General features: G+C 41.4%; 1 protein-coding gene across 1 annotated transcript; it reads left to right on the top strand.

Moving 5' to 3' along the window:
• Window positions 1–1,143: 1,143 nt before the first annotated feature.
• On the top strand, window positions 1,144–24,416 carry LOC140207941 (scavenger receptor cysteine-rich domain-containing protein DMBT1-like). The gene is made up of 11 exons (XM_072276478.1): window positions 1,144–1,240; window positions 4,383–4,607; window positions 8,507–8,821; window positions 9,443–9,757; window positions 17,376–17,690; window positions 19,482–19,799; window positions 19,879–19,953; window positions 21,395–21,706; window positions 21,837–21,872; window positions 23,363–23,479; window positions 24,301–24,416. The coding sequence occupies exons 1-11, from the start codon at window positions 1,144–1,146 to the stop codon at window positions 24,414–24,416; spliced, it is 2,241 nt and encodes a 746-aa protein (XP_072132579.1).
• Window positions 24,417–24,526: the final 110 nt, after the last annotated feature.

Raw genomic sequence — 24,526 nt, 5'->3', positions numbered from 1 at the left:
TGTCGTATCGCTTAAATAATTGTGTTGAATCCAAATATAATGATTAATAGGTCCGTCGATGACATCAAATTACTGATGCATTGGTTTGTTAAGAATATTGCCTGCAGTTACAGCTGGAATTAGATCAAATGGCAATGTGCGGAAAGGAATGCCTTTAAGAATTTATCGCAGATTCATGGTGTTATATGTTACGAAATTAAAAGAGATCCGAACAGAAAGGATTATTATCTTGATCTTGAGATCTTTTGCTGAGCATAGAGAGCCCTGGGTGAGTACTTTGCTTCCCGGCAATGGCATGCCAATCAAAATTGGTAGAGGATATTTGCATCATTGGCCAAGGATTCGAGCGTGATTCTGTTGAGCTAAGGCTGTACGCTATCTTTATGCCAATGTGCATTTAAAATTTTATGCAATTATAATCGACGTGATACGTGAATGCTAATATTATTCTTGACAGGGTGTAGAAAAGCGTCGGAATGATATTGCACGGACAGCTGGAGATCTGTGAACAATAGATAAAACTATTTTTCACTAAAGCAGACTGAGATGTTACCTTTTAGCGTATATAAAAATAATGACTCGTTGCATAGACAAGAAGTTCGGCAGCTGGTTAACTGCCGTGCATTGTCTGTCCGGAAATCAGCACCTTTCTGCTACCGAATCAGCTCGGGAAGAACGACGCAACACACTTTTAAAATCCTAAGTCAACGAGTTGTTTTTTTATGTCCCCCTCACACTGTGAAACGGGGACACCTCTTGTTCCCTTATTAGGGAGAGAGCGAGCCTGTGATATCACACATTATCGGGTGCACGTCGTTTTTGGGATACTGCAAGTCTGGGTCTTGATAGTTTGCTGCACGCTTGACTGGTCGGTAGATGTTGCTGATGTTTTTTTGCTGGTGGGTGGGGGTTATCGCTGCGTTGTAGCAGCTTGTGCGTGGGAGGGGGAGCTGGATGTGTTTCGGAGTTCAAACGTTTTAACTGCTACTCATACTTTGGGGCACTCCTCTGTTTTCGTCGGAGTTTGCGAAGAAAAAAATAATTTCATGATACATATTGTTTTCATTTCTGTGACATTAAAATTACCCATTAAGGTAACGGAAATCTAAAGTCTCCAACAGAAACGCTGCAGGAACTAAGCACATGGTCTGTGCGTCCATGCAAATGAGTAAACGATTCGGCGAGCCCTTCATGGAAGAGTATGGAAAGAGCAGTCACCTGAGTGGAAAGATGGGAGGTGGTGAGAAAACACAGCTAGAAGTTGATAGGTGAGAGCAAGTGGGTGAGGAAACTATAGAGATGCATAGAAGGAATCTGACATGAAAGGGAAGTGTCACTTCAGAGAAATGGAAGTTTTTCGGCTCAATATCACAAATGACCTGACTTGGTCCAACCAAGCAGAGTCTACTGCCAAGAAGGGTCACCAGCGTCTTTATTTCCTGAAAAAAAGCTAAATAAATTTGGCCTGTCCTCTAAACCCTTCACTAATTTTTATACATGCATAGTAGAAAGCATTCTTCTGGGGTGCATCACAACCTGGTATGCAAGTTGTCCTGTCCAAGACCGAAAGAAGCTGCATAAGATCGTGAACATGGTGCAGCACATCACACAAACCAATCTTCTGTCCTCGGAGTCACTTTACACCGCACGCTGTCGGAGCAGAGCTGCCAGGATACTCAAGGACACGACCCACCCAGCCAACAAACTTTTCGTCCCTCTTCCCTCCGGGAGAAGGCTCAGGAGCTCGAAGACTCGGACGGTCAGATTTGGGAACAGCTTCTTTCAAACTGTGATAAGACTGCTGAACGGATCCTGACCCGGATCTGGGCCGTACCCGCCAAATATCCGGACCTGCCTCTCGGGTTTTCTGCACTACCTTACTTTGTCTTTTCGATTTATTATCTATAATTTATTGTTTTATTGTATTTTCTATCGATTTGGACTCCAGGAGCATGAAGGGCAGAAACACATATCGCTGTGATGATTGTACGCTCTGGTATCAGTTGTTTGGCGAAAATAAAGTAAAGTAAAGAAAGAGGAGGGATAGCAAAGGACGCGCTAGGTAGGTGAGAAGCCATAAGAGGCTAGAATGGGGAATTGAAGACGAGGGGAGGGGAAGCGACGTTTTTTAACTCAAAGGAGAAATCCATATTTACCTTCGGCATAAAATCTACAAGATCGGCAGACAAGGTTTTGTTACTTCACCCCGAATGTGTCCACATCGTGGCACAAATGGACCGTCATGTTGCAATGGGAATTGGAATTAAATTGTTGGCCTATCGGGAAGTTCTGCTTGTGAGACAGAGAAATGAGCTGCACATTGACGAGGTCTCACTGATGTAGCGGAGGCAGCAGAGAAACAATAGTTACAATAGACGACCATAGCATTTCGTAGGTGAAATGTTACCTTACCTGGAAGGACTCGTTGCAGCCTTTAATGGAGGGGAGGAAGGAGGTGAATGAACAAGTGTTGAATTTTGGCTGCTTGCAGGGATAAATGCCCAGAGAAAGATTAGAGGGGAGGGATAACTTGATAAGGGAACTACGGGGGGAGCGATGTCTGTGGAAAGAGCCGTGTACATACTTAGGACAGGAGGCATAAAAATTAATTTAGTGCTAGGGGCCCTTTAGAGATGGAAGAAGTTACGAAAATCATATGTTGGATATGAAGCCTCAGCGCTACCTGATTTCATTGGTAGACAGCAGAATCACGGCATTTTTTTCCAAGGTAAGGGCCACCGTATATATAGGACCCACGTATAAGATGACAGAGGGACTGGTAAAAATGTACAGATGGACGAAGTACGAGAATGTTTTGGAATGGCGCTTTTATAGAATAGGTTGAGGAAAATGGAATAAATGTAAACAAATTGACAAAATTCGCCAACCATTATTTCTTTGAATAACAATGCAGTCGGATAAACAGGCGGTTCTTCTTCCCATCAAATCCAGAACAATGGAGAAGGAGGAGAAGATGGCGGCGTGACACAGCTTGCGCGGCCGCTCCGGTGAATGATATCTGTAATTTGTCAAGTAGGGTGCCGTGCACAATCCATATTTGATGGAGACAGACGTGAGAGAGCGGAGGAACATCTGGAGAAAATTCCAAAATGTCTTCTTCGCTGCCGCTGCTACTGTGTGATCCAGATTCTCCTTAGGGGAAGGCCCCGAGTCATCGGCTTTGCTTATTGCTCGGCGGCCGGGACGGGGTCCAAGCTCTGGGCAGAGATGGTGCTCGGTGCTCGGTGTCGAAGGGCTGGTCGGAGACTTGAAGTTTTCGGACGGACGCAGAGTCGGCTGTGGTCAGGTGCTTCCAACGCGCCAACAGTTGTCGGTGCCTGGAACTTTCTAGCAGAGAGAGTTTCCCCCTTTTTCCGCCTGCTATCGGGGACTATCGGGAGTCGATAGGAAATGTGAGACTTTTTTTTTACCGTTTCCATGGTCTGCTCTTTATCAAATTATGTTATTGTTTTGCACTGCTGTAACTATATGTTATAATTATGTGGTCTTGTTAGTGTTAGTCTTTGGTTTGTCTTTTTTTTGTGATATCACTCTGGAGGAATATTGTATCATTTCTTAATGCATGCATTTCCAAATGACAATAAACGAGGACAGTGTGTCCTCATAATCTATTGCAATAATCTAATCTAATCCAATGCAGTCAGTCTTGATTTAACTTAATTACCGTGTTTGCATTTATCACCTTTGTAGAATTCTAAATAAGAAATATTGAAAGTGGACTGCTATTTTTAGCCATAGTCTCTTCGTCGAAAATCTTGACTTAATTTCATCAGATTTATTTCATGCTTGAAGTATTTGTCATCTATATATAATGATTACTTCATTTTTTTCTATACACGTTTTTCAGTGAATACTTGGCTCCACCATAGCGTGAAGATGGGGAAGTAAAAGTATTTCTTTTAATTCATTTTCCCTGTATTCCCTTTGAGAAAAATGAATGATGCTTTTGGAATTTCGATGCAAACGTCACCGTATCTGGAATTAAAGATGATAATGATGATGATGATGATAATAATAGTAATAGCAACAATGTTCTTACTTTTTCCCCTGAATTATAATAATATTTCATGCCTTTGGTATCATGCCATAAGAAAGATAATATAATTTCCTCTGGTTAAAAGAGGATATAAAAATAATAGGAATAAACGTGTTAAGAATCTATTATCTGGCATTAATTAACACCAAAGAGAGAAAGTAATTTTGATACTCAGTTCCGATATCCCATTATGAAATTTGGACGTGGAAAACAATGTCATCTGTTTGAGAACCAATTGGGACTTTATATACAATGAAAGCAAGAGGAGTTCGCTGCATATTGCTCAAATGTTCTTTTTGCTAACTGTGCTTCATATCTTCCTCAGACCACCGAGTTCCAAGATTGGTGTCCGGAAATGATGACTGCTCTGGAAGACTGGAAGTGCAGTTTGGAGAAACCTGGAACACGGTGTGTGACCTGCACTGGGACATGGATGATGCCAGCGTGGTGTGCCGACAGCTTCAATGCGGAGTCGCTGTTGCTGTGCGGGGAGGAGCTTATTTTGGAGAAGGAACAGGACATATATGGACTGATGCCTTTGAATGTCAGGGTAATGAGTCGGGGCTGAGGGACTGTCCATTTTCTTCAGGAACTCATCATTGCACCCATGAGAATGATGTCAGTGTGATCTGCTCTGGTGAGTACCTAGGATCCAGGTATTTCTTTTCGACATTTTTCCCATTAGCAATTTGCAAATTCCATCAGCAGAGGACAGTTCGATATGATTTTCATCTGACATTGACGGACAGATTAAGAAGGTGAAATTGCTTGAAGAATAAAATAACGATTGAATTCAATTTGGGTTTTGACGAAAGAAATTAACATATTTGAAGGCTTCAATAAGTTGAAATAAAAATCACCAACAAAAGCGTAGCATGCAGCGGTATTATAAATTAAACAATGCATTATTGCAGTGGAAAAGATATAAAAAATGCGAACTGGAATTTTCCTCCAGAAATTGAGTGCGAAGTACATGCCGCAAATTTTTCAGCACGCCTTTCAAATTATATCATACACCTTAACATGAAAATTAATAATTCGAAGAAATTTAATGATACTGAATTTTGTCATATGTCTAAATACAGACATAAAGCTGATTAAACGTTAAAATGCGCAGCAGGCTTTGCAGCTATATACGGCTATCTCTATTAACAAAAAGCAATCAAATATTATTTATTTCAGTACTGATACTTTGCTGGATTATTGAATATTCCCGAAACGTTTCCCCTTTCTTCTGAAAGGAACCACACAGACGAATTGGTGCGGAACTGTAGATAAATACAAACCATTGTTTTTGCAGCACAACTTCCAAGCATGCATTTGCACCACTATAGAATATACATGATTAGAGAGAGATAACTTGTTGCAATAGCGTCGGATTTTACTGCTACAAATTTAGCCATGACGACTGTAAAAATGACAAAAACCCCAGCAGAAGAGTAAATAAAATAACAACTATATAGCTGTTAGTTAACGACAGATGGCTTGTGAATTCCCCATAGTTTAAAATCATCACTGGACACTTTGTTGGCCCCAAGGTGAATAACAGCTTGAAAGTTGCTTATGGACCTAAGAAATGAGTCGTCAGTGAAGGAGACAAACAAAATTAAAGAATTGATAATACACTTGGACTAAGATGTTAACTGTCCTGTGCTGTCACCAGTGGGATCAACAGTTGATCTGCCACCTGTCTTCAGGAGTTTCGGCCCGCTTATGATCAAGACTCCCTCGAGGTGGTGGGCCAGCAGTGCTAAAGCACCACCTCCCACTGGTGAGCTTAAAAACTTGGCATCTGCCTCTATCAGAGTTGTTCCATTCAACAGATAGTCTACTCTTCGGGTGTCTATGCAACTACTGAAGGGTTTGCAAAAGATGTATACCATATAACCATATAACCATTAACAATTACAACACGGAAACAGGCCATCTCGGCCCTTCTACTCCGTGCCGAACTCTTACTCTCACCTAGTCCCACCGACCTGCACTCAGCCCGTAACCCTCCATTCCTTTCCTGTCCATATACCTGTCCAATTTAACTTTAAACGACAACATCGAACCTGCGTCAACCACTTCTGCTGGAAGCTCCTTCCACACAGGTACGACTCTCGGAGTAAAGAAGTTCCCCCTCATGTTACCCCTAAACTTTTGTCCTTTAACTCTCAACTCATGTCCTCTTGTTTGAATCTCCCCCACTCTCAATGGAAAAAAGCCTATCCACGTCAACTCTATCTATCTCCCTCATAATTTTAAATACCTCTCTCAAGTTCCCCCTCAACTTTCTAAATTCCAAAGAATAAAGACCGACTGGAATAAATACGCTGTCCGACTATCTGCCCCTCTGGACCTTTGGTCCACACCCATGCTGATCCTATCTCTGCTGCCTCAGCTACAGCCCTGCTGGTTGCCTTGATCTCTCTTCTAATAAAGCTGAGATCACGCAGCCACTTCTGTAAAGTGAACGCAATAAAGCCACTACAACCTACTTCGAATGGATAGCATGAGACCTTCCCCCGTCTGTCGCTGCACTCTGACATTAATTCTGCATACTTGGTTAAATTGTGCTCATGGGCTTCATCGATGTTGTTTTCACAGGGGACTGTGAGTTCACCAATAACCACATCTCCACTGGTGTCAGACCGTGCGATTATATCTGGGCGCAATGTGGTGAAGGGTATTTGCCTCGGGAAATTGCCTTTCCCATCCAGGTCGGCCTTGACACACCAGTCATTGGTTGAATAAACTACGCTTGATCGTGGGCCTGCGCTGTACACCCTGGACTTGGAGCCTTCTTTCACAAATGATATGCGGTGTTCTGTGCAGCATGGGGCATGAGATAAGTTGTGCTGCAGTACTCTCTGCCGAACCGCTTCTGCTGCAACTTTGAGAACGTTGTTATGTCTCCAAGTGTACATGGCGCAGGAAGGATTGACTCTGCATGCACTCAAAATATGTTGAAGTGTTCCCTTCTCGCCGCAAGCAGCACATCTGTCTGTCTTATCTTCATACCAGGTGCTGAGGTTGGCAGGTGTTGGGAGCGGATCGTATGCTGCTCTGCATAGAACAGGAATGCGGAACGGTTCCATCTGCCACAGAACATTCCAAGATAGATGTCGTTGTTCAACACTTTCCCATCAGGTCCAAGCCCCCTGTTTGGCCAGGCCAGGGGTTTTAGCTAACCTCTTCTCCTCTTCTACCTGTCGTATTTCTCACGTTACAAGCTCACGGCGCCCCTCACCTGTAGAAGACAACCACCACCTGTGGGCTGTCCAGCCAAGTCCCTGGCGGCCTAGCTGGGTAGCCCCAACCACCTCCTTGTCCTTCAATCTAGACTCTGCCTCATCAATTGCTGCATGGGCTGACAACTTCCTGCCTGATCTCACAACCGGTTGGGTGTTGTTGATGACAGGGTCTTTTGAGTCTCGAGGCATCATGAATATCTTATCTTGGGTACCTTGACCTCTTCAACAAGGGATTACAATGGGATGGTAAGCTTTGTCTGGCTACTATGGATTGCGGAATTGGTGAGGCTGCTCGGTACGCTAAGCCACTTCTTCACATACTTGTTGTTCTTCGTTCCATTGCATAACGATTGTAAAACTGATGAAAAAATCCTTAGCAGAAGAATAAATAAAAATCAACTATATAGCTGCTAGTTCAACGACAGATGCCTTGTGAATTCCCCGTAATTTATAATCATCAGCGGACATTTTGTTGGGGCCTAACGTGAAGGACAACTTGAAAGTTGCTTATGAACCTAAGAAATGAGTCGTCAGTGAAAGAAACAAACATGAAAATAGATAATGGAAAAGTGCAAAGAAAATATACATCACAAGCAAAGACTAACATCAATTTAATCGCCAATAACGAAAGAGAAAATCGAAAATGCCCCTTCTGAGTGCACAATATCTGATTGCACGAAGTATCCTCAAATATTACATGTAAATAGATAGATAAGATAGATAGATAGATAAATATGATGCTTATGCATATCGTCCACTGAGTGGGCAAGAACAGCATGGGTGGGATATGGTGCTGAATAATGGTATTTTCAACTTCGACAAAATATAACATTTAGAGTGATGGGCATGAAACCGTGAACGATCAAAAAAATCGGGAGTACTGTATAGAAATCAGGCAAGGCAACACATGTTTTCACCTGTACGGCCCAATGTTTGAAACAATGACATTGATTCTGTTAAAAACCTACAAAAACGCGAGATTCCTGTCGTGGTGTATGCAGATTATTCACAACAATTAAAAAAATGCATTGTAAAAAATGATTGTGTGTCAATCAGTTAAAAAAAAAATACCGGTCTGCATTGTGCCATACTCTTACTTTCGCGAAGCTCTGCCGAGCAGATGCTCTGGATAGTGGTCCGATCCTGTGCAAGTTCTTTTAATTAGTTTATGTTGAGATTAATTAACTGAATTCAATTATTAATACAACAGGGGATCCTGTAGCACGACTCGTTGATGGGGACAGCAGATGTTCTGGCCGGGTGGAAATTCAGCACGGGGACCAGTGGGGAACACTTTGTGATGAATACTTCAGATTGGAAGATGCTGCCGTGGTCTGTGAACAGCTGCAGTGTGGTGCAGTAAAGGAAACTCCCAGAGATGCATACTTTGGCACAGGAAACGGGCCGGTGTGGAAGGATAACTACATTTGTTTGGGCAATGAGTCCCGATTAGCTGATTGCCAAGTCTCAGCGTGGAGTCAGATCAGCTGTTCGCATGGAAATGACGCCAGCCTAATCTGCACCGGTGAGCTGTTGAAACATTAGTCTGAATGAAACCCTTCTTTGGTCGAAAAGATATCCATAACAGAGACAAAAAAAAAAAGAAAGAAAAAAAGAACAATTGAATGCATCCCAAGTTTTCTGCAAAAATATGCCACAAATCTAAATTATTTTGTGGCTACAGTCTGTGTTTGCAATTTGCACTGTTTTATTTTGGATACACAGACCCTGAGTACTACAGTGAATCAAACTAAAATTTGAGGAGAAATTATTGTAAAGTGCAGAGAATTATGTCAATTGGTGTTTCACGATAGTAATTTTTGTACCATTTTAAAATCTGCAAAAATAAAGATGTAATATTTGCAGGTGAGTTAAGTCATATTATAAACAGTTGAAAAAGAACAATGAATTATAATAAAACTTTAAATGGCTCTCTTTATGTTCGGCGAGTAAGAATAATGCCTGGGACCGCTACGTGTGTGTCTTTTTTTATCCTGCGGAGGGAGAAGAGAGGTTAAGTGGCTTTTGGGATGATTGCCTTGTAGGAAATTAGTGCATAAACTAATATTTGCCGCTAATAGCTGAAAGTATCTGGGATACATTGAGTAATTATTAACTGTTTTACACAATCTCATCCACATGGTAGATGAAATTTGGTCTCTGCGGCTGACCGAAGGGGGAAGCCGCTGCGACGGCCAGGTGGAGGTTTATGATAATGGCGGATGGAGCAGAATACAGGATAACTTTTGGACTATCAATGAAGCCAACGTCGTCTGTAAGCAACTGCGTTGCGGTGTGGCCACATCCTCCTACATCGCCTCGGGGTACAGAGGGAAAGAAGGGCCCGTGTGGGTGACCGACCTTCAGTGTGAAGGAAACGAATCTCATCTCCAAAATTGCAGGACATCCATATTCAATCGGTCTTCCTCTGACTTCATCGGCGTTGGCGTCCTGTGTTCAGGTGAATAGCATGGAAAAGTGGAAATTGTAATTTTTAATATCGTGTGGCTATTAATTATTTAGAGAGATAAATTTAGAAATACTGAGACTTGCAGGTATTTATATCTCCATTTCTCTCATCAAAACGGCGTTGACAATCATATCTCCTCTTGCAGGGCTTCCAATTTATTTCCCCAACCACAGCTCCTACGGCAGCTCCGCTCCTAAAACATACGAGCGAATTTATTGTAATCAATTAACCGACTAGCTAGTACAATGTGGGAATGTGCATAGAAAACTGAACACGATGAATAAAAACGCATTTACCCGGGCAAAATGTGCAAAATTAATTCTGCTTCGCTGGAACTACGAATTTACTTCATAGGCTTTCAACGACTTATTCATAATTTAGGATATATACTGAAAGGGATCGTCCTGGCAGTTCGACAATTTTGCTATTGATTACAATTAAATACTGGGAGTTCTACCTGCCTTCTCCCCTCTCTCTCTCTCTCTCTCTCTGACACCCCCCGCCCCCCCCCCCCGCCCCTTGCTTATTCCCTCCGTATTATTGCTAGTCTCCTAGTTTATCCTTTTCAAAATCAGACTTCCATTCAGGTCTGAAAATATGATGATTTAAGTTAAAGCGATGGCACAATCAAGAGCCGCGGGTTACTGTTACAGCTTGGCCAGACCCCGCTTGGTCTACTCTGTTAAGTTCTGGTCACCACACTGCAGAGAAAATGCGGAAACTATCGACAGAGTGCAGAGGAGATTTACGAGGGTTTTGCCTGGATTGGAGACTGTGCCCTGTGAGAATAGGTTGCGTGAACCCGGCTTTTTCTTCTTGGAGTGACGGGGGATGAGAGGTGACCTGATAGAGGTGTATACAAAGATTAAAGGAAATATATTTTGGGTCATTTGTTCGGAGTTAAATTGTACTACAACGGGTATTGTTTTAAGGTTCTTTGGAAGTAGATACAGAGGGGGTGGAAGGGGTAAGTTTTTTACAAAGTGTTATGGGTGCATGAAATGCACTGCCGGATGCGGATAAGATAGGGTCTTTTAAGAGACTCTTAGATAGGTACATTAAGTTTAGAAAAATAGAGTGCTATATGTTAGGGCATTTATAGGCAGTTTATAGAATAGGCTACATGCTAGGCGCAGCTATTGTCTTTGTTCTGTGTTCTAAAAAGAGGAAATTGAGCGTTTAGTTGAACAAGGAAGGGATTCTGGAGGGGGAATTTGAGAGAGGAAATTTGCAAAGAAGTGTAAAACGAGGCGATGGAACTGACACCTGGCATTATTTCTGATCGGAACCATTAGGGATAAGGACTCAAATAAATGTTCAAATAGGACGGAAATAATTATATTTTACTTCTAATATTTTTCGCTACATCTCTTAATGAAGTAGTTTACTGATATTTTCGTCCGTGCACTAATACCATTTTTCATGTAATATTTTTTTTTCTCTGCATCAGTAAGTCTAGTCACCAGGAGTGTCGGAGAGAGATCGATTTTGTGATATTAATTCAAGATTAATTGTCTGTTATATTCCGTAGATTTTCTGGGAACAGCATCATTTATAATAGAATCCAACACGTTCCAAACCACTGACGATCGGTAAACTGGACTATAATTCTCTTTCCTTTGCCTTCCTCCCTTCTCAGAGTGATATTTACAATCTTCCCGTCCTCCAGGACCTTACCAAGGTAGATACTTTAGATAGAAAATAGGTGCAAGAGTAGGTCATTCGGCCCTTCGAGTCGGCACCGCCATTCATTATGATCATGGCTGACCATCCAACTCAGAACCCTGTACCTGCTTTATCCCCATACCCCATGATCCCTTTAGTCACGAGGGCCATATCTAACTCCCTCTTTAATATAGCCAATGATCTGGCCTCAACTGTTTCCTGTGGTAGAGAATTCCACAGATTCACCACTCTCTGAGTGAAGAAGTTTTTCCTCATCTCGGTCCTAAAAGGCTTCCCCTTTATCCTCAAACTGTGACCACTCGTTCTGTACTTCCGCAACATCGGGAAAAAATCTTCCTGAATCTAGCCTGTCCAATCCCTTTAGAATTTTATACGTTTCAATAAGATCTCCCCTCAGTCTTCTAAATTCCAACGAGTATAAGCCTAGTCAATCCAGTCTTTCATCATATGAAAGTCCTGCCATCCCAGGAATCAATCTGGTGAACCTTCTTTGTACTCCCTCTATGGCAAGGATGTCTTTCCTCAGATTAGGGGACCAAAACTGCACACAATACTCCAGGTGTGGTCTCACCAAGGCCTTGTACAACTGCAGTAGTTCCTCCCTGCTCCTGTACTCGAATCCTCTTTCTATAAATGCCAGTGTACCATTCGCCTTTTTCACCGCCTGTTGTACCTGCATGCCCACTTTCAATGACTGGTGTACAATACACCCAGGTCTCATTGCACCTCCCCTTTTCCTAATCGGCCACCATTCAGATAATAATCTGTTTTCCTGTTCTTGCCACCAAAGTGGATAACCTCACATTTATCCACATTAAATTGCATCTGCCATGAATTTGCCCACTCACCTAACCTATCCAAGTCACCCTGCATCCTCTTAGCATCCTCCTCACAGCTAACACTGCCGCCCAGCTTCGTGTCATCCACAAACTTGGAGATGCTGCATTTAATTCCATCGTCTAAATTATTGATATATATGTATGTATATGTGTATATATAAGATGAAGTGAATCTTGAAAGGACAGGACCAAAGGATCTGTTATCTCTTCTGCAACCAGTCTCCGAATTCCGGGATTTAGTCCATTTGGTCCAGGTGACTTCAGACGTTTGAGTTTGCCAAGCAATTTTCCTTTGAAATAACACTCTCTCCTGCGAACTGATATTCACAGGTTACTAGCTCACAGCTGCTGCCTTCACAGTGCACCCCAGATACAAAGTACATATTAAGCTCATCTGCCAATTTTTATCTCAAATTCCCACCTCATCAGCGTCATTTTCCCGTGGTCTAATACGAGCGTTCAGCTCCCTTTCCCTCTTCATACAACTGAAAAAAAAACACGGTATCCATTTTTTTCATATTATTGGTTAGTCTGCGCTCATATTTCAAGCTTTTTTGGATGCCTTTTGTTGGAATTTAAGAGTTCCCAATCATCCAATTTCCGACTCAATTTTTCTACTTCATATACCATTTCCTTGGCTTTTATGCAGTCCATAACTTCTTTATGCCAGACACAGTTGCCTACTCCTGCCAATTGAGTATTTATTCCTTTGTGCGACATATCTATCCTGGCTGTCTTGCCCTGATATTTCAGCCTTTTCTCATCTGCTGTCATCGCCGCCAGAACCTTCCTCCGATCCACCTGCGCAATTCTTAATGTGTCGTTCGTGTAATTTATATATTCGGATATATAACTGAGGAAAACTGTCGTTGCATGACCAGACCGGATTTCGGTAAATCTGATTTCTTGGTCGCCCTTCTCGTACTTTCAGACAAGCAGACAAGCTCTATATATTTGGACAGCAAAGGGGACGTCGGGGGAGGCAAAAGCGACGGGTATCGGATGCTTCTCTTCGGAGGACTGAGCAGAGTTGAAGAACATATCTATGTATCTGAATGAAAACACCGAGGTTCTCACATACTTCATATAATTAATTATAGACGAGTGTGGACGTACAGAATCACTCAGAATCTTTCGCAAAACGAAAAATTAGATGAAACATGAGATTCGCAATCTGGCGAGGACCGGATAAGAGGCATACAAGACCGGTGAACAAGAAAGTTACAGGTGGCCGTGGTACTTTATGCAGGAAGAAATGTAAAAGGAGAAGGGGATTTCCACACTAAGCATGAACCATAGAAACATAGAAACATAGAAAAGCTACAGCATAATAACAGCTGCTTCGTCCCACAAAGCAGTGCCGAAAATGTCCTTATCCTAGAAATTACCTTGAGTTACCTATAGCCCTCTATTTTCCTGAGCTTCATGTACCTGTCTCAGTGTCTCTTAAAAGGCCCTATCTTTTTCGTCATCACCACCGTCGCCGGCAGCCGATTCCAAACACTCACCACTCTCTGCGTTAAAAAAAAAAAAAAAAAAAAAACAATTTACCCATGTCATCTCCTCTGTAACTAGCCCAGGCAACATCCTTGTAAGTCTCATCTGCACCCTTTCTATGCTTTTCACATGTTTCCTGTAGTGAGGCGACCAGAACTGAGCACAGTACTTCAAGAGGGGTCTGACCAGGTTCCTATATAGCCACAACATTACCTGTCGGTTCCCAAACTCAGTCTTACGATTTATGAAGGCCAATGTACCGTAATCTTACTTAACCACAGAGTCAAACTGCCCAGCACCCTGATTGTTTAATGGACTCGGACCCCAAGATCCCTCTGATACTCGGCCCTGCCGATAGTCTTACCATTAATACTATATTCTGCTATTGTATTCGAACTACCTAACAAAATGAACCATCTTACATTTATCTAAGTTGAACTCTATCTGCCACTTCTCAGCCCAGTTTTACATCCTATCAATGTACCGCTGTAACCTCTGACAACCCCCCACACTATCCACAATACTCCCAACCTTTGTGTCATCAGCAATATTACTAACCCATCCCTCCACTTCCTCATTCACAGCATTTATAAGATTCACGAAGAGTAGGGGTCCAACAGATCCCTGAGGCACCCCGCTGGTCACTGAATCCACAAAGCAATGTCCCCTTGGATCCCCTGTCTCCTTATTTTCTCATTAAACCTTTCATCGTGTACTTTTTTAAATGCCTTGCTGAAATCCATGAAGCAAGCTCGACCATTTTGGACGGGTTTGCACAGTGTAAAATCAAGCGACGTAGTGGAAAAAAGCTTCGCTTCTAGATGGGTTCAATACACTTTATGCCCGCTTTGACTGTCAAAACATGGACGAGCCATCAAGTATTCCCGGAGCCCCCGATAATTCTGTGATTCAAGACTGTGAGGCTGACATGCAATTAGCGTTCATGAGGGTAAACTCACCAAAAGCATACGGCCCAGAAGGGATGGCTGGCCAACCAGTTCAGAACTGAGCTGATCAACTGCCTATCGTGCTCTTTCGCATCTTGCTTCGGCAGTCTGATGTGGCCACCAACTTCAAGTATACTTCACATACTGGTTTCTTAGGAGAACCTGATGATCTGCCTGAATAACTATCTGTCAGTTACAATGGCAGCAACAATGAGGAAGTGTTTTAAGAATTTGCTAATGGGACATATCAACTTCTGCCTCAGAGGAGACTTGTCCGGCCCAAATTTTCCTACCGGAGCAATAGGTCCACTAAAGATGTCATCTCACTGGCTCTTCATACTATCCAGGATTATCTGGACAGCAAAGATACACACATTGCAGGGTTGTTTCTTCACTGCAGATCAGCATAAAATGCCACCATCCCCTTAAAACTGATCAAAAACTCGAAGTCTGTACCTCAATAACTACTTATACAATTGCATCCTGGACTGCAGACCCGGTCAATATGTTCCGAATGGCAACAACATCTATTCTAAAATCTCCATCAGCACAGGTTCTCCAAATGGTTGCGAGCACAGCTCCGTGTTTCCTTCGCGTTACACTGTATGACAAAGTACAGCACCTCTGCCATACTCAGATTTGCTGACGACACCACTGACAAAGTTGATGACACAATAGCATTTTGAAGGGATATTAAACATCCTGAGGAGCGGTGTCACAGCACCAACCACTTTCTCAAAGTCAGCATGACAAAGAGGAGGTATTGAGTTCAGGTGGAGGAAACCACCCGTCCATGAGTCAGGCCTCAACGGCGCATCAGATGAGGAGAGGGTCAGCAATTTCAATTACCTGACGACCTGTCCTAGACTCAACACAGAACTGCAATTATAGCGAAAGCACAGCGGAGTCCAGAGATTCTTAGGAGATTTGTGTATCGGACTGCAAAGCGTTCCAGCGTGTGGTCAAAACTGCCCAGAGGATTATCGGCACGCAATTGCTCACTGTTGAGAACATCTGCAATGAACGCTGCCTGGGCAGGGCGAAAAACATTATCAAGGATGCATCTCACCCCGACCATGGACTTATCGCTCTCCTCCCAACCGGTAGGCGCTACAGGAGCCTCCGCTCCCGCACCAGCAGGCACAGGAAGAGCTTCTTCCCTGAGGCTGTGACCCTGCTGAACCTCTCATCACGGCGCTGAGCAGTATTGAATCCATATTGTACTGTCTCAGTACTTTTATATTTGTGTGCTGTAGCACTTATTTTACTCGCAGTTATTTTGTAAATAACGCTATTCTTTGCATTTCAGGTCAGATGCTGAATGCATTTCATTGGCTTTGTATCTGTACTCGGTACAATGACAATAAAATTGAAACTAATCTAATCTAATCTACTCTAATTTCGAAGATTCGGCATGGTATTTATTCTGAATTTTGGTGAACACAACCCAGAGCCATCAAACGGTCTTCTTATGAAAAGACATTCTAGTGAACCTCCTTTGACGCCCTCCTTGTTCAGCAGATCCAATCTAAGATAAGGGGCCCAAAATTGCACTGATTCCTACTTGTGAGGTCTCACCAGTGCTTCACATAGTCCCAAAATTACATCCATTACACTTGTCTTGTTATCCACCGGCTCACACCAGTAAACTGTCGTCTGGAGAATCCTGCACAGGGGCTCCCAAGCCCTTCTGCGCTTCTTTTCTTTTTGTATTTTCTCTCCAGTTAGGAAACAGTCAAACCTTTCTTTTTTTTTCTACCAAAGTGCATGAGCATCCACTACCCAAAACTGTATTGCATCTGTCATTTTTGTCCACTCTCCTAAACTATATTTGTGTTTGTGTCCTATCACCTCCACAAATCTGACTGTCCCTCCAGCTACCTTCATATTGTCTGCAAACCTCTGAGCAAATTCATCAACACAATCATCCAAATCATTGACGCACAACGTAAAAGGAATTGGTCCAATCACAGACCACTAAAAACACCACGTGTCACCGGCGGACAACGGGAGAAGGTTCCCTTCATTCCCGATCTTTGCCTACTGCCAATCAGCGACTGCTCTGTCCATCCTAGAATATTTCCTTTAATACCACGGGCTCTAACTCGGTAAGCAGCCACATGTGCGGCAGGTTGACGATGGCCGTTTGAAGATCCAAGTACCGCAAAATCAACCGCTTCTCCTCTGTCGATCCTACTTATTATTTCTTCAAATAATTCCAACAGATTTGTCAGGCAAGTACATTTGTCAGACATGTGTTTGTCTTCTGCCTTTTCATTAATAATAGATCCCGATATATTTCCAAACACTGAGATCAGGCTAACTAGTTTCCTCGTTTGTGCGAAAGGCAGGAAAATGGAATAGCAGCAGATGTGGGAAAACGTCCAACTACCAGCCTCTGAGTTCCGTCCTTAATGATAGAAGCAACTCTACGTTTCTTCATATGTTGTATTCATCCAAACTTTTACATTTTATACTTGGATTTCAAACATTTTCAAATTCTGGAATAATTGTTACATCATGGCACAGCTCTTTTTAAGAGCAATAATAATAATCTCAGAATCATCTTTAGAAACGAGAAGCCGGTGATGTTTCTACTTTCCAATGTATTGATTTACTTTCCATATTACTGTTCGATAGGCCACTTGCAGTTACGACTCTCCGGAAGTGAAGATCCATGTGCTGGTCAGCTAGAGGTTTATTACCGTGGATCTTGGGGCATGGTTTGTGACGACTCCTGGGATCTGGTCGACGCTAACGTGGTCTGCAGACAACTGGGTTGTGGATATGCTTTGGAGTATAAAACTCACGGTTACTGCGGAAGACGCCCTCCCCCAGTTTGGTTAGATGAAGTGAGATGCTCGGGTAACGAAACATTTCTCTGGGAATGTCCATCAGCACCATGGGCCGAACATGACTGCAGTCAAAAAGAAGCTGTGACATTGACATGCTCTGGTAAAGAACATTTCAATTTTCTTTAAATTTACTTTTCTTTGTCTGTGCAGCACGCCATGACTACGGAGATGTAATAAATAATGTAAAACTGGACAGGAGACGATTGGGCCGGAATGAACTGTCTAAATGTTGATAATGCGTGGAGCACACGTACGCAGAAGCATTAAACTTATTCCCTATGTATCTGGAATGTTTATATTTCCCATTACTAATGTCATAACATTAATCATCCTGATTTCAGTATTGATTCTGCCTAATAATTCTTCTGCCGTCGCTCAAGTGCTTCCCCGTTTTCTTTACTCAAGCGAGGCAAATAAATAATCTCCAGTCTATGTATCGGTGTAGTTTGATGGTTGACTGACTGTTCACCAACTCGTTACACTACTCGAGGAGCTGTGAAAAAAAAATACTGCTAGGCGTTCTTACAAAAGATAGATTCAAATATTGATCCAAATTCCTTCGACCCGTAGCAAAGTGTTTCAGACTAAAATATGCAAGCGATTCTTAAATACCTGATCTTATGATGAAATTCAATTACTTAGCAAAGCAGTAGTAAGTTGCTGTGAACATGCGAGTAAGCAGGGCCATCTAGTGACTAGAAATAACATAGCAGTCCAAATCAAGAGAGACAGAATAATACAATTTATCAAATCGGATCGATGTAAATTCCGTATAATAAAATCCAAAAAAAAAAAGATTCAAAAACATAGCATTGTCTTTCAATTCCCATTGTTTCTTTTTCCCCATGTTTCTTTACCTCTTCTTCTCACTTACTGAATTAATTGGGAAAAAAGTCAAGAGTAAAATAATATCTGTAAACAAAATCAACTAAAAGAGCCAACGGTAGAAATTTGATACCGAGACTAGAAGGCTGTAGTGTGTCCAGAGAAGACGAATATTCTATTGAGTTGTATTGCCGCAGAAAGGAATAAAAGACAGATAACACAATCAGAGTAGCTGTGGCTAAATGAAGTGGCAAAAAGCCAGAAGCTAATGTGAGGTCAGCTTTTCCGAATTCAAAACACAGGTGATTTGCATGCGATTAAATAGTGTAGGTGATTACATTAGAATCTCCGAAGATAATGCCTGGAATATATATTTTATATATATATATATATATATATATATACACACACAAATAAATCCTAAAATCAGTTTCAAACACTCTTATCGAATCGGGGGATAGAATGAATGAAAATAATATTGTAATTTCGCCGCCTTTATTTCATCACAGTCTGTTACTAGTCTGGATTTAGTAGGTGCGGTCTTAAGAATGAGGTACTGAGGGACAGTCAAAACATTTAACCACGTTTTTTTTGCCCTGAAGAGCAAGTGGCGGTTTCTGTCGGTCAACATATTTCCAATGTCTCAATTCATACTTTTCGTTAAGGACAGAGGATGGACAGATTCTCCCTGCTCTTCATACTTCTTCCTTAAATGAATTCAAATATTTACCATTCTCAATTGTTGGTGAATCCGATAAGATTCCAGTATCAGACGCTTGATCTTCTATTCCTCAATTTTCCGTCACTAACCCGTACCCTCCTTTCAGTAATTCAGCACAATATATCACTCCGTGCTTCCTGGGTTCGTTTAATTTTGCTAATCAATAACTTCCTACTGAATGTGCTCATTTTATTTTTTTTATCTTTGTTCTACACACACACACACACACACACACACACACACACACACACACGGCTAATCTCTGTTGCAGAAGTAGAAAAAAACGCGTTTCCCATTGTATGCTAATTTTGCGACAACTTTTGTCTTCAAATGCATCCTTATCAGAGCACAAAAAGTTGCGCCTGCAGGACGGAGGTAGTCGATGCAAAGGACGAATTGAAGTGTGGTACAACGGGACCTGGGGAACAGTCTGTTCCACGAACCTTTATGGCAAGTCTGCAGAAGTGATTTGCAAACAAATGAAATGTGGACCAATGAATAATATTTATCCTGGCTCATATCAATTTGGAAAGGGACGTGGACCTATATGGTTGGATGAGATTGAATGTACTTCACACGAATCGACCCTTTGGCAGTGTCAGTCGCAACCGTGGGGAAAACACCAGTGTGACCATACTGAGGATGCAGGAGTTGCTTGCGAAGGTAAATAAGACAGTCTTATATCTATTTACGTTTTACATATTTATGTATAAATTCGTCAAAATATTTATTTTGTCAACAGAAACCAATATGACGGAAGGAATCACTGAAAGAGGCTGCTTGCAAGAAAACGCATTCTCCTCTTTCCCTTTAAAAGGTGACGAATTCGAAAACTTCTTTGCTGAAATCAGAAAACCTTGTATTAATGCCGCTATCAGAAAAATAAATTTCGTTCCTCTTGCCCTCTACGAAATTGGGCGCGCATTGACCAGAATCCTGGTTTCCCACGACTCTGTTGAGCACTGCCAAAGGGGAGTGAATTGTGACGAATTCCATGTCCAGACAGAAGATAGAGGGAGTTAATTGGAATTCATCGGGAACATTTGTTATCAGGCAAGATTATAAATGATATGCAGGAATTGTCTTCTGACCAGCTGGACGGACTTGGGAATCGGTATTACCTTGGAAGGAGGGAAGTGAACGAGGAAAAGTATGGAGATAGTGAAAGGCGAGAGACATTGTTGATTTGGATAAAACAAATGAAGTAAATATATCTAAACCGCAGGATACATAAAGACGGTCGGGTTATTGGGCAATATAGAAAGATGAATAAAGGCTACGATCAATAGATAAAAGATATCTATTTCGTTGGAAATATGAGAAAATGAGAGAGCAAAGCATTCTGTATTACTTAACCAAAATAACACAAGTGGTTAACTAGAGGGAACATAGGACGACGTATATATAACGCCCACAATTTATGGTTAGAGTTGAAAGATGTGCATGAGCTGTATTCGAGTGTTTTTTGTTTCGCCGGTATGAACTGAAGACAAAAAACAAACTGGCTGACAGTGAAATTGGTTTCGTCCTTCATCATGTCTTTCAGCATTTCATGATAAAGTATGAGTTGAAGAGCAAGGTCTGTGACGTAATGCCTTCATTAATCGGACACTAATGATAAGAATAAGATATGTTGCCTGTTCGTTCAACAATGAATGGACTTCATAAACTATTTGTGGATATGAAAAGCAATGATTTCATATCATTTATATTTCCATTCGTCGCATTTCAAGAAGCATGTGGGGTTTATAAAAGAGATTTACTCAGAGTCTGCCTGGATAAGAAGGAATGGAAACACTTGGGGTCCATTCTGCACCTAAAATGAGTCCTAATAGATACGTATCATTAGGTGAGACAGGCCAGGTAGAGAGTCTGAACCATTGTAAAAAAAAAATCAAGTATTAATGGGCGTATTTAAGGTGACAGATGACGGCTTAAATGAAGTGGTTGAGGAAAACCTTTATTGGTAAATTGAGAATGATATTGCTTGGAGCAGGTTTTGAGGAGTGATAATAGAAATATTTACAGTTATCGTGATTAAAAGGCTTTCAGCTAGAGTCGGCAAGTGTAAATATTTGAGCGATATCGATTATGTGAGGCAGAAGAGAGGTGGTATAATTTGGCAGTGTTGGATAAAGAAATGGTGGGCCGAGGTGCCTGCCCTTGCGTTCTATAATTAGTTCTATTTTCTCTCTGACGAACTTCAGATTCCCAGACTAATTATTAAATAAATCTCAATTTTATTGTTTCATGCCTAGATGTTCCATTGCGTCTTGTTAGCAGCAATCACAACTGCTCCGGAAAGCTTGAAGTCTGGTTTAATGACAGCTGGGGCACGGTGTGTGACGACTCTTGGGATCTGGCTGATGCCAATGTCGTCTGTAGACATCTAAGGTGTGGCCTTGCTCTCTGGGCTCCAGAAGATGTTAAAATGACCCAGGCAGCCGGTCCTGTCTGGCTTGATGAAGTAAAATGCACGGGAAGTGAACCTTTTCTGTCCAGCTGTCGTTCCTCATCATTTGGTCAACACGACTGTGATCACAAAGAAGATGTCATCGTTCTTTGTTCTGGTATGCTCTGTGCTTTGTCTGACATTTCCAATTTCTCTTCAAATGATTTGTTAATTTCAGAATGAGAAATATCCAATATAAACATCAATAGAGATGCGTTTTCTGAAACTTCTTTGCAATATGTACACAGGTTCCGGAGTGACTCCTACTGAACGCAACAATTCAGGTATGGATTTTGACGCTTACATTTTGCATCTATGCTGCAGATATCAAGAATTGATTATTCGTATTTCCTAATTGCTGAGTTCACAATAGATACTTTAGAAACTGTATGGGATCCTGATCGTCTTCTCAAATATTTTGAGCAGGAATATGCAGAATTGTTAAAAACATGATCTCCACTCCCGGTCAGACATTTTCTGTGAATCAATTAGTTGCTCGTCCAATACTCTTGAGAAAGTTTTGGTGTTTGCAGATACTAAATATTAAAGTTCAAAGGAAATTTGTTACCAAATATCCATATATCGTCATATACTGCCTTGAGATTCGTTTTCTTACGGCATTCACTGTACATGTATAGAAACGCAACAGAAACTTTAAAGAACTACTCAGAAACAAGCGCGGAAAAATAACAAATAGCAAAAAGCAGCTAAGTACGCAAATGCAAAATCAGAAAAAAATGTCAACAAGTTGATCAGTAAAAATTAATGCTGAGAACAAGAGTTATGTAACCCTTGAAATAAATTATAGGTTGTGGAATCAGTTTACCACTGGAATAATTGAAGTAATGCACCCTATCAGGAGCATGGTGGTTGAGAGGTAATAATTATTTCTGAGCCCAGTTGTGAGGACCCAAGGCTCCGGTACATCGCATCAGTGAGAAGGGAGCATGGTCTGATGATTATTTAGTTATCCTGCGAAGGCGCTGCATATAATGTGTGCTCAACGGCAATATAGTTGAATAAAATGTCGGACCCGAAATAGTATTCGAGATTTGGTGACGATTTGTAACAGTGCAAGTGCTCAGTCTTATTTTTGGACCCTGCATGCACCCGTGCAGGAAGAAATAGTAAGGGTATAAGATCCCATTTCCTCAGTATTGCTCTGCCTTCATAAAGACCAACCTCGCTATGTGGGCCTGGCGTATAAGTACATAATTGGAATGAAAATAATTCCGCAGCTGCTGGTTACAATCAGAGTGTCAGTGATAATATTCGGCAGCTTTCCAATATTTTCTAAATTCATTGAGTGTACACTTAACCGTGTACCATTACTAGCTAAATCTCTCTGTGCTGATTAGAGGCGGTTAACAGAAATGCAAGGATAAGTACGATGGAATATTTTTTTTTCCTGGAAATGTTTTCTTATAATTAAACTCACCTTCCTTCTTGCTGTTTCAATCCAGCAATGTGCGGGGAAATGGAATTTGAACACGACGTTACTTGAGGTGTTTATCCTGATCTGATACCAGGTGAAGGAGAGAAGGTTTATTGTGCTGGGAAATACTTTTGACATATCAGGCTTTATTGTGAAATAGTCTTTGTGTCTCCGCTCCGCTCTTTCTGTCATGAAATACATAGGGATATAACTTTTAAAAATCGTGATAACTGAATGTATGATTAAGTTCATTAAAGATCGCTCAAAATTTCGTTGCATTGGATGTATAGTGTTTGTTTCGTGTTTATCGAAATACATGTTTTTACTTTTCGTTTTAAGATTTTGGAAACTGGACCCCATCCATCATGGTTACTGTCTGCATAACCCTTGGATTTGTATTCATCATTGAGTTATTAATACTGGTGACGATAGCAAGGAGACGGTCAGCAATCAGTGGTGAGGGCCAATCTTTACATCGACGTTTTATTGTGACGTTTTCAGTTTTTTTGGGTTTTCCCAAAACATGATCTTTGTGCAAACATGACTAAACTTAAATATGTTTTCATCGCTTTTGTTGGGAATTTATTTGCCTTCCGTGGGACATTTGTAATGGTGGTTTTCGCTGGCCCTTAGTGATCGTGGAGTTATGATAAATTTTCATTATGTAGTAATGGAAAATGGTTAAATCTGATTTGTTAAGTGGCTACCTTACTGTGTATCTCACTGTAATACATCCATGCTCTGAACACCTGGAAGTATAAATTTCAAGAATCTGCTCTGTATCCTCGAATATTCTGATACGGTTCTCCCAATCGAAGTAAGAGGAGGCATTTTCCCCATTCTTCATCATCTTATCATTTCATCATTCCATATTCACGATGCTTTTATATTTCTTCAACACAGCCAGGCTTTCTCTGTCATGTTCTGGAGTGACCTCTAAATTTCCATCCTGTCTTCATCCGCTACCATTAATGATGGCATTCGCATCTATCTAATCATAATATTAAACTTGTCATCGATTCAAATGTGATGTGTATTCACTATTAAACAATAATCGGAAATATGCTCATTATTCTGTACCCTTCCTTTCATCTTGCTGATGCCAAATTTATTCGGTTGATTGGCCAGAGGCATCATCCACACATCGGTTGATTCAACGATCACGTTCACTAACTCTTCACCTTGACTAAGATCATTTTAATTAATTTTAGTTTAAGCATAATGTTCGTGTACAAATTCGTTTATGCGGATGTTCATCCCCACTCTCTCTTTATTAGATGCACTAATGAGTGGCTATGGATCACCTGTTGACTTTTACCAAGCAATTTACGAGGAAATTGAGAATATTCCACCATTCAAGAAATTTACTGAGATGCCAGGTTCAGGTGTGTAGTATGACACGGAATCCGCTATGTACAAATTGATACCGTCTCAATTCATCCAATATTGGTAACAAAATCAAGCAATAATAATAAAACACACACACATACACACACACACATA

Source organism: Mobula birostris, chromosome 13, assembly GCF_030028105.1.
Source record: "Mobula birostris isolate sMobBir1 chromosome 13, sMobBir1.hap1, whole genome shotgun sequence".
NCBI lineage: Eukaryota > Metazoa > Chordata > Chondrichthyes > Myliobatiformes > Myliobatidae > Mobula > Mobula birostris.
Note: the sequence above shows the minus strand (reverse complement) of the source record. Positions and strands in the feature narration are given on the sequence as shown.

Coding starts and splice junctions, on each gene's coding strand:
- LOC140207941 (XM_072276478.1), top strand. CDS start 1,144: ATGGTCTGTGCGTCCATGCAAATGAGTAAACGATTCGGCGAGCCCTTC. Junction 17,691..19,481: donor TGTGACATTGACATGCTCTG/GTAAAGAACATT, acceptor CATCCTTATCAG/AGCACAAAAAGTTGCGCCTG. Junction 21,707..21,836: donor TGTCATCGTTCTTTGTTCTG/GTATGCTCTGTG, acceptor ATATGTACACAG/GTTCCGGAGTGACTCCTACT.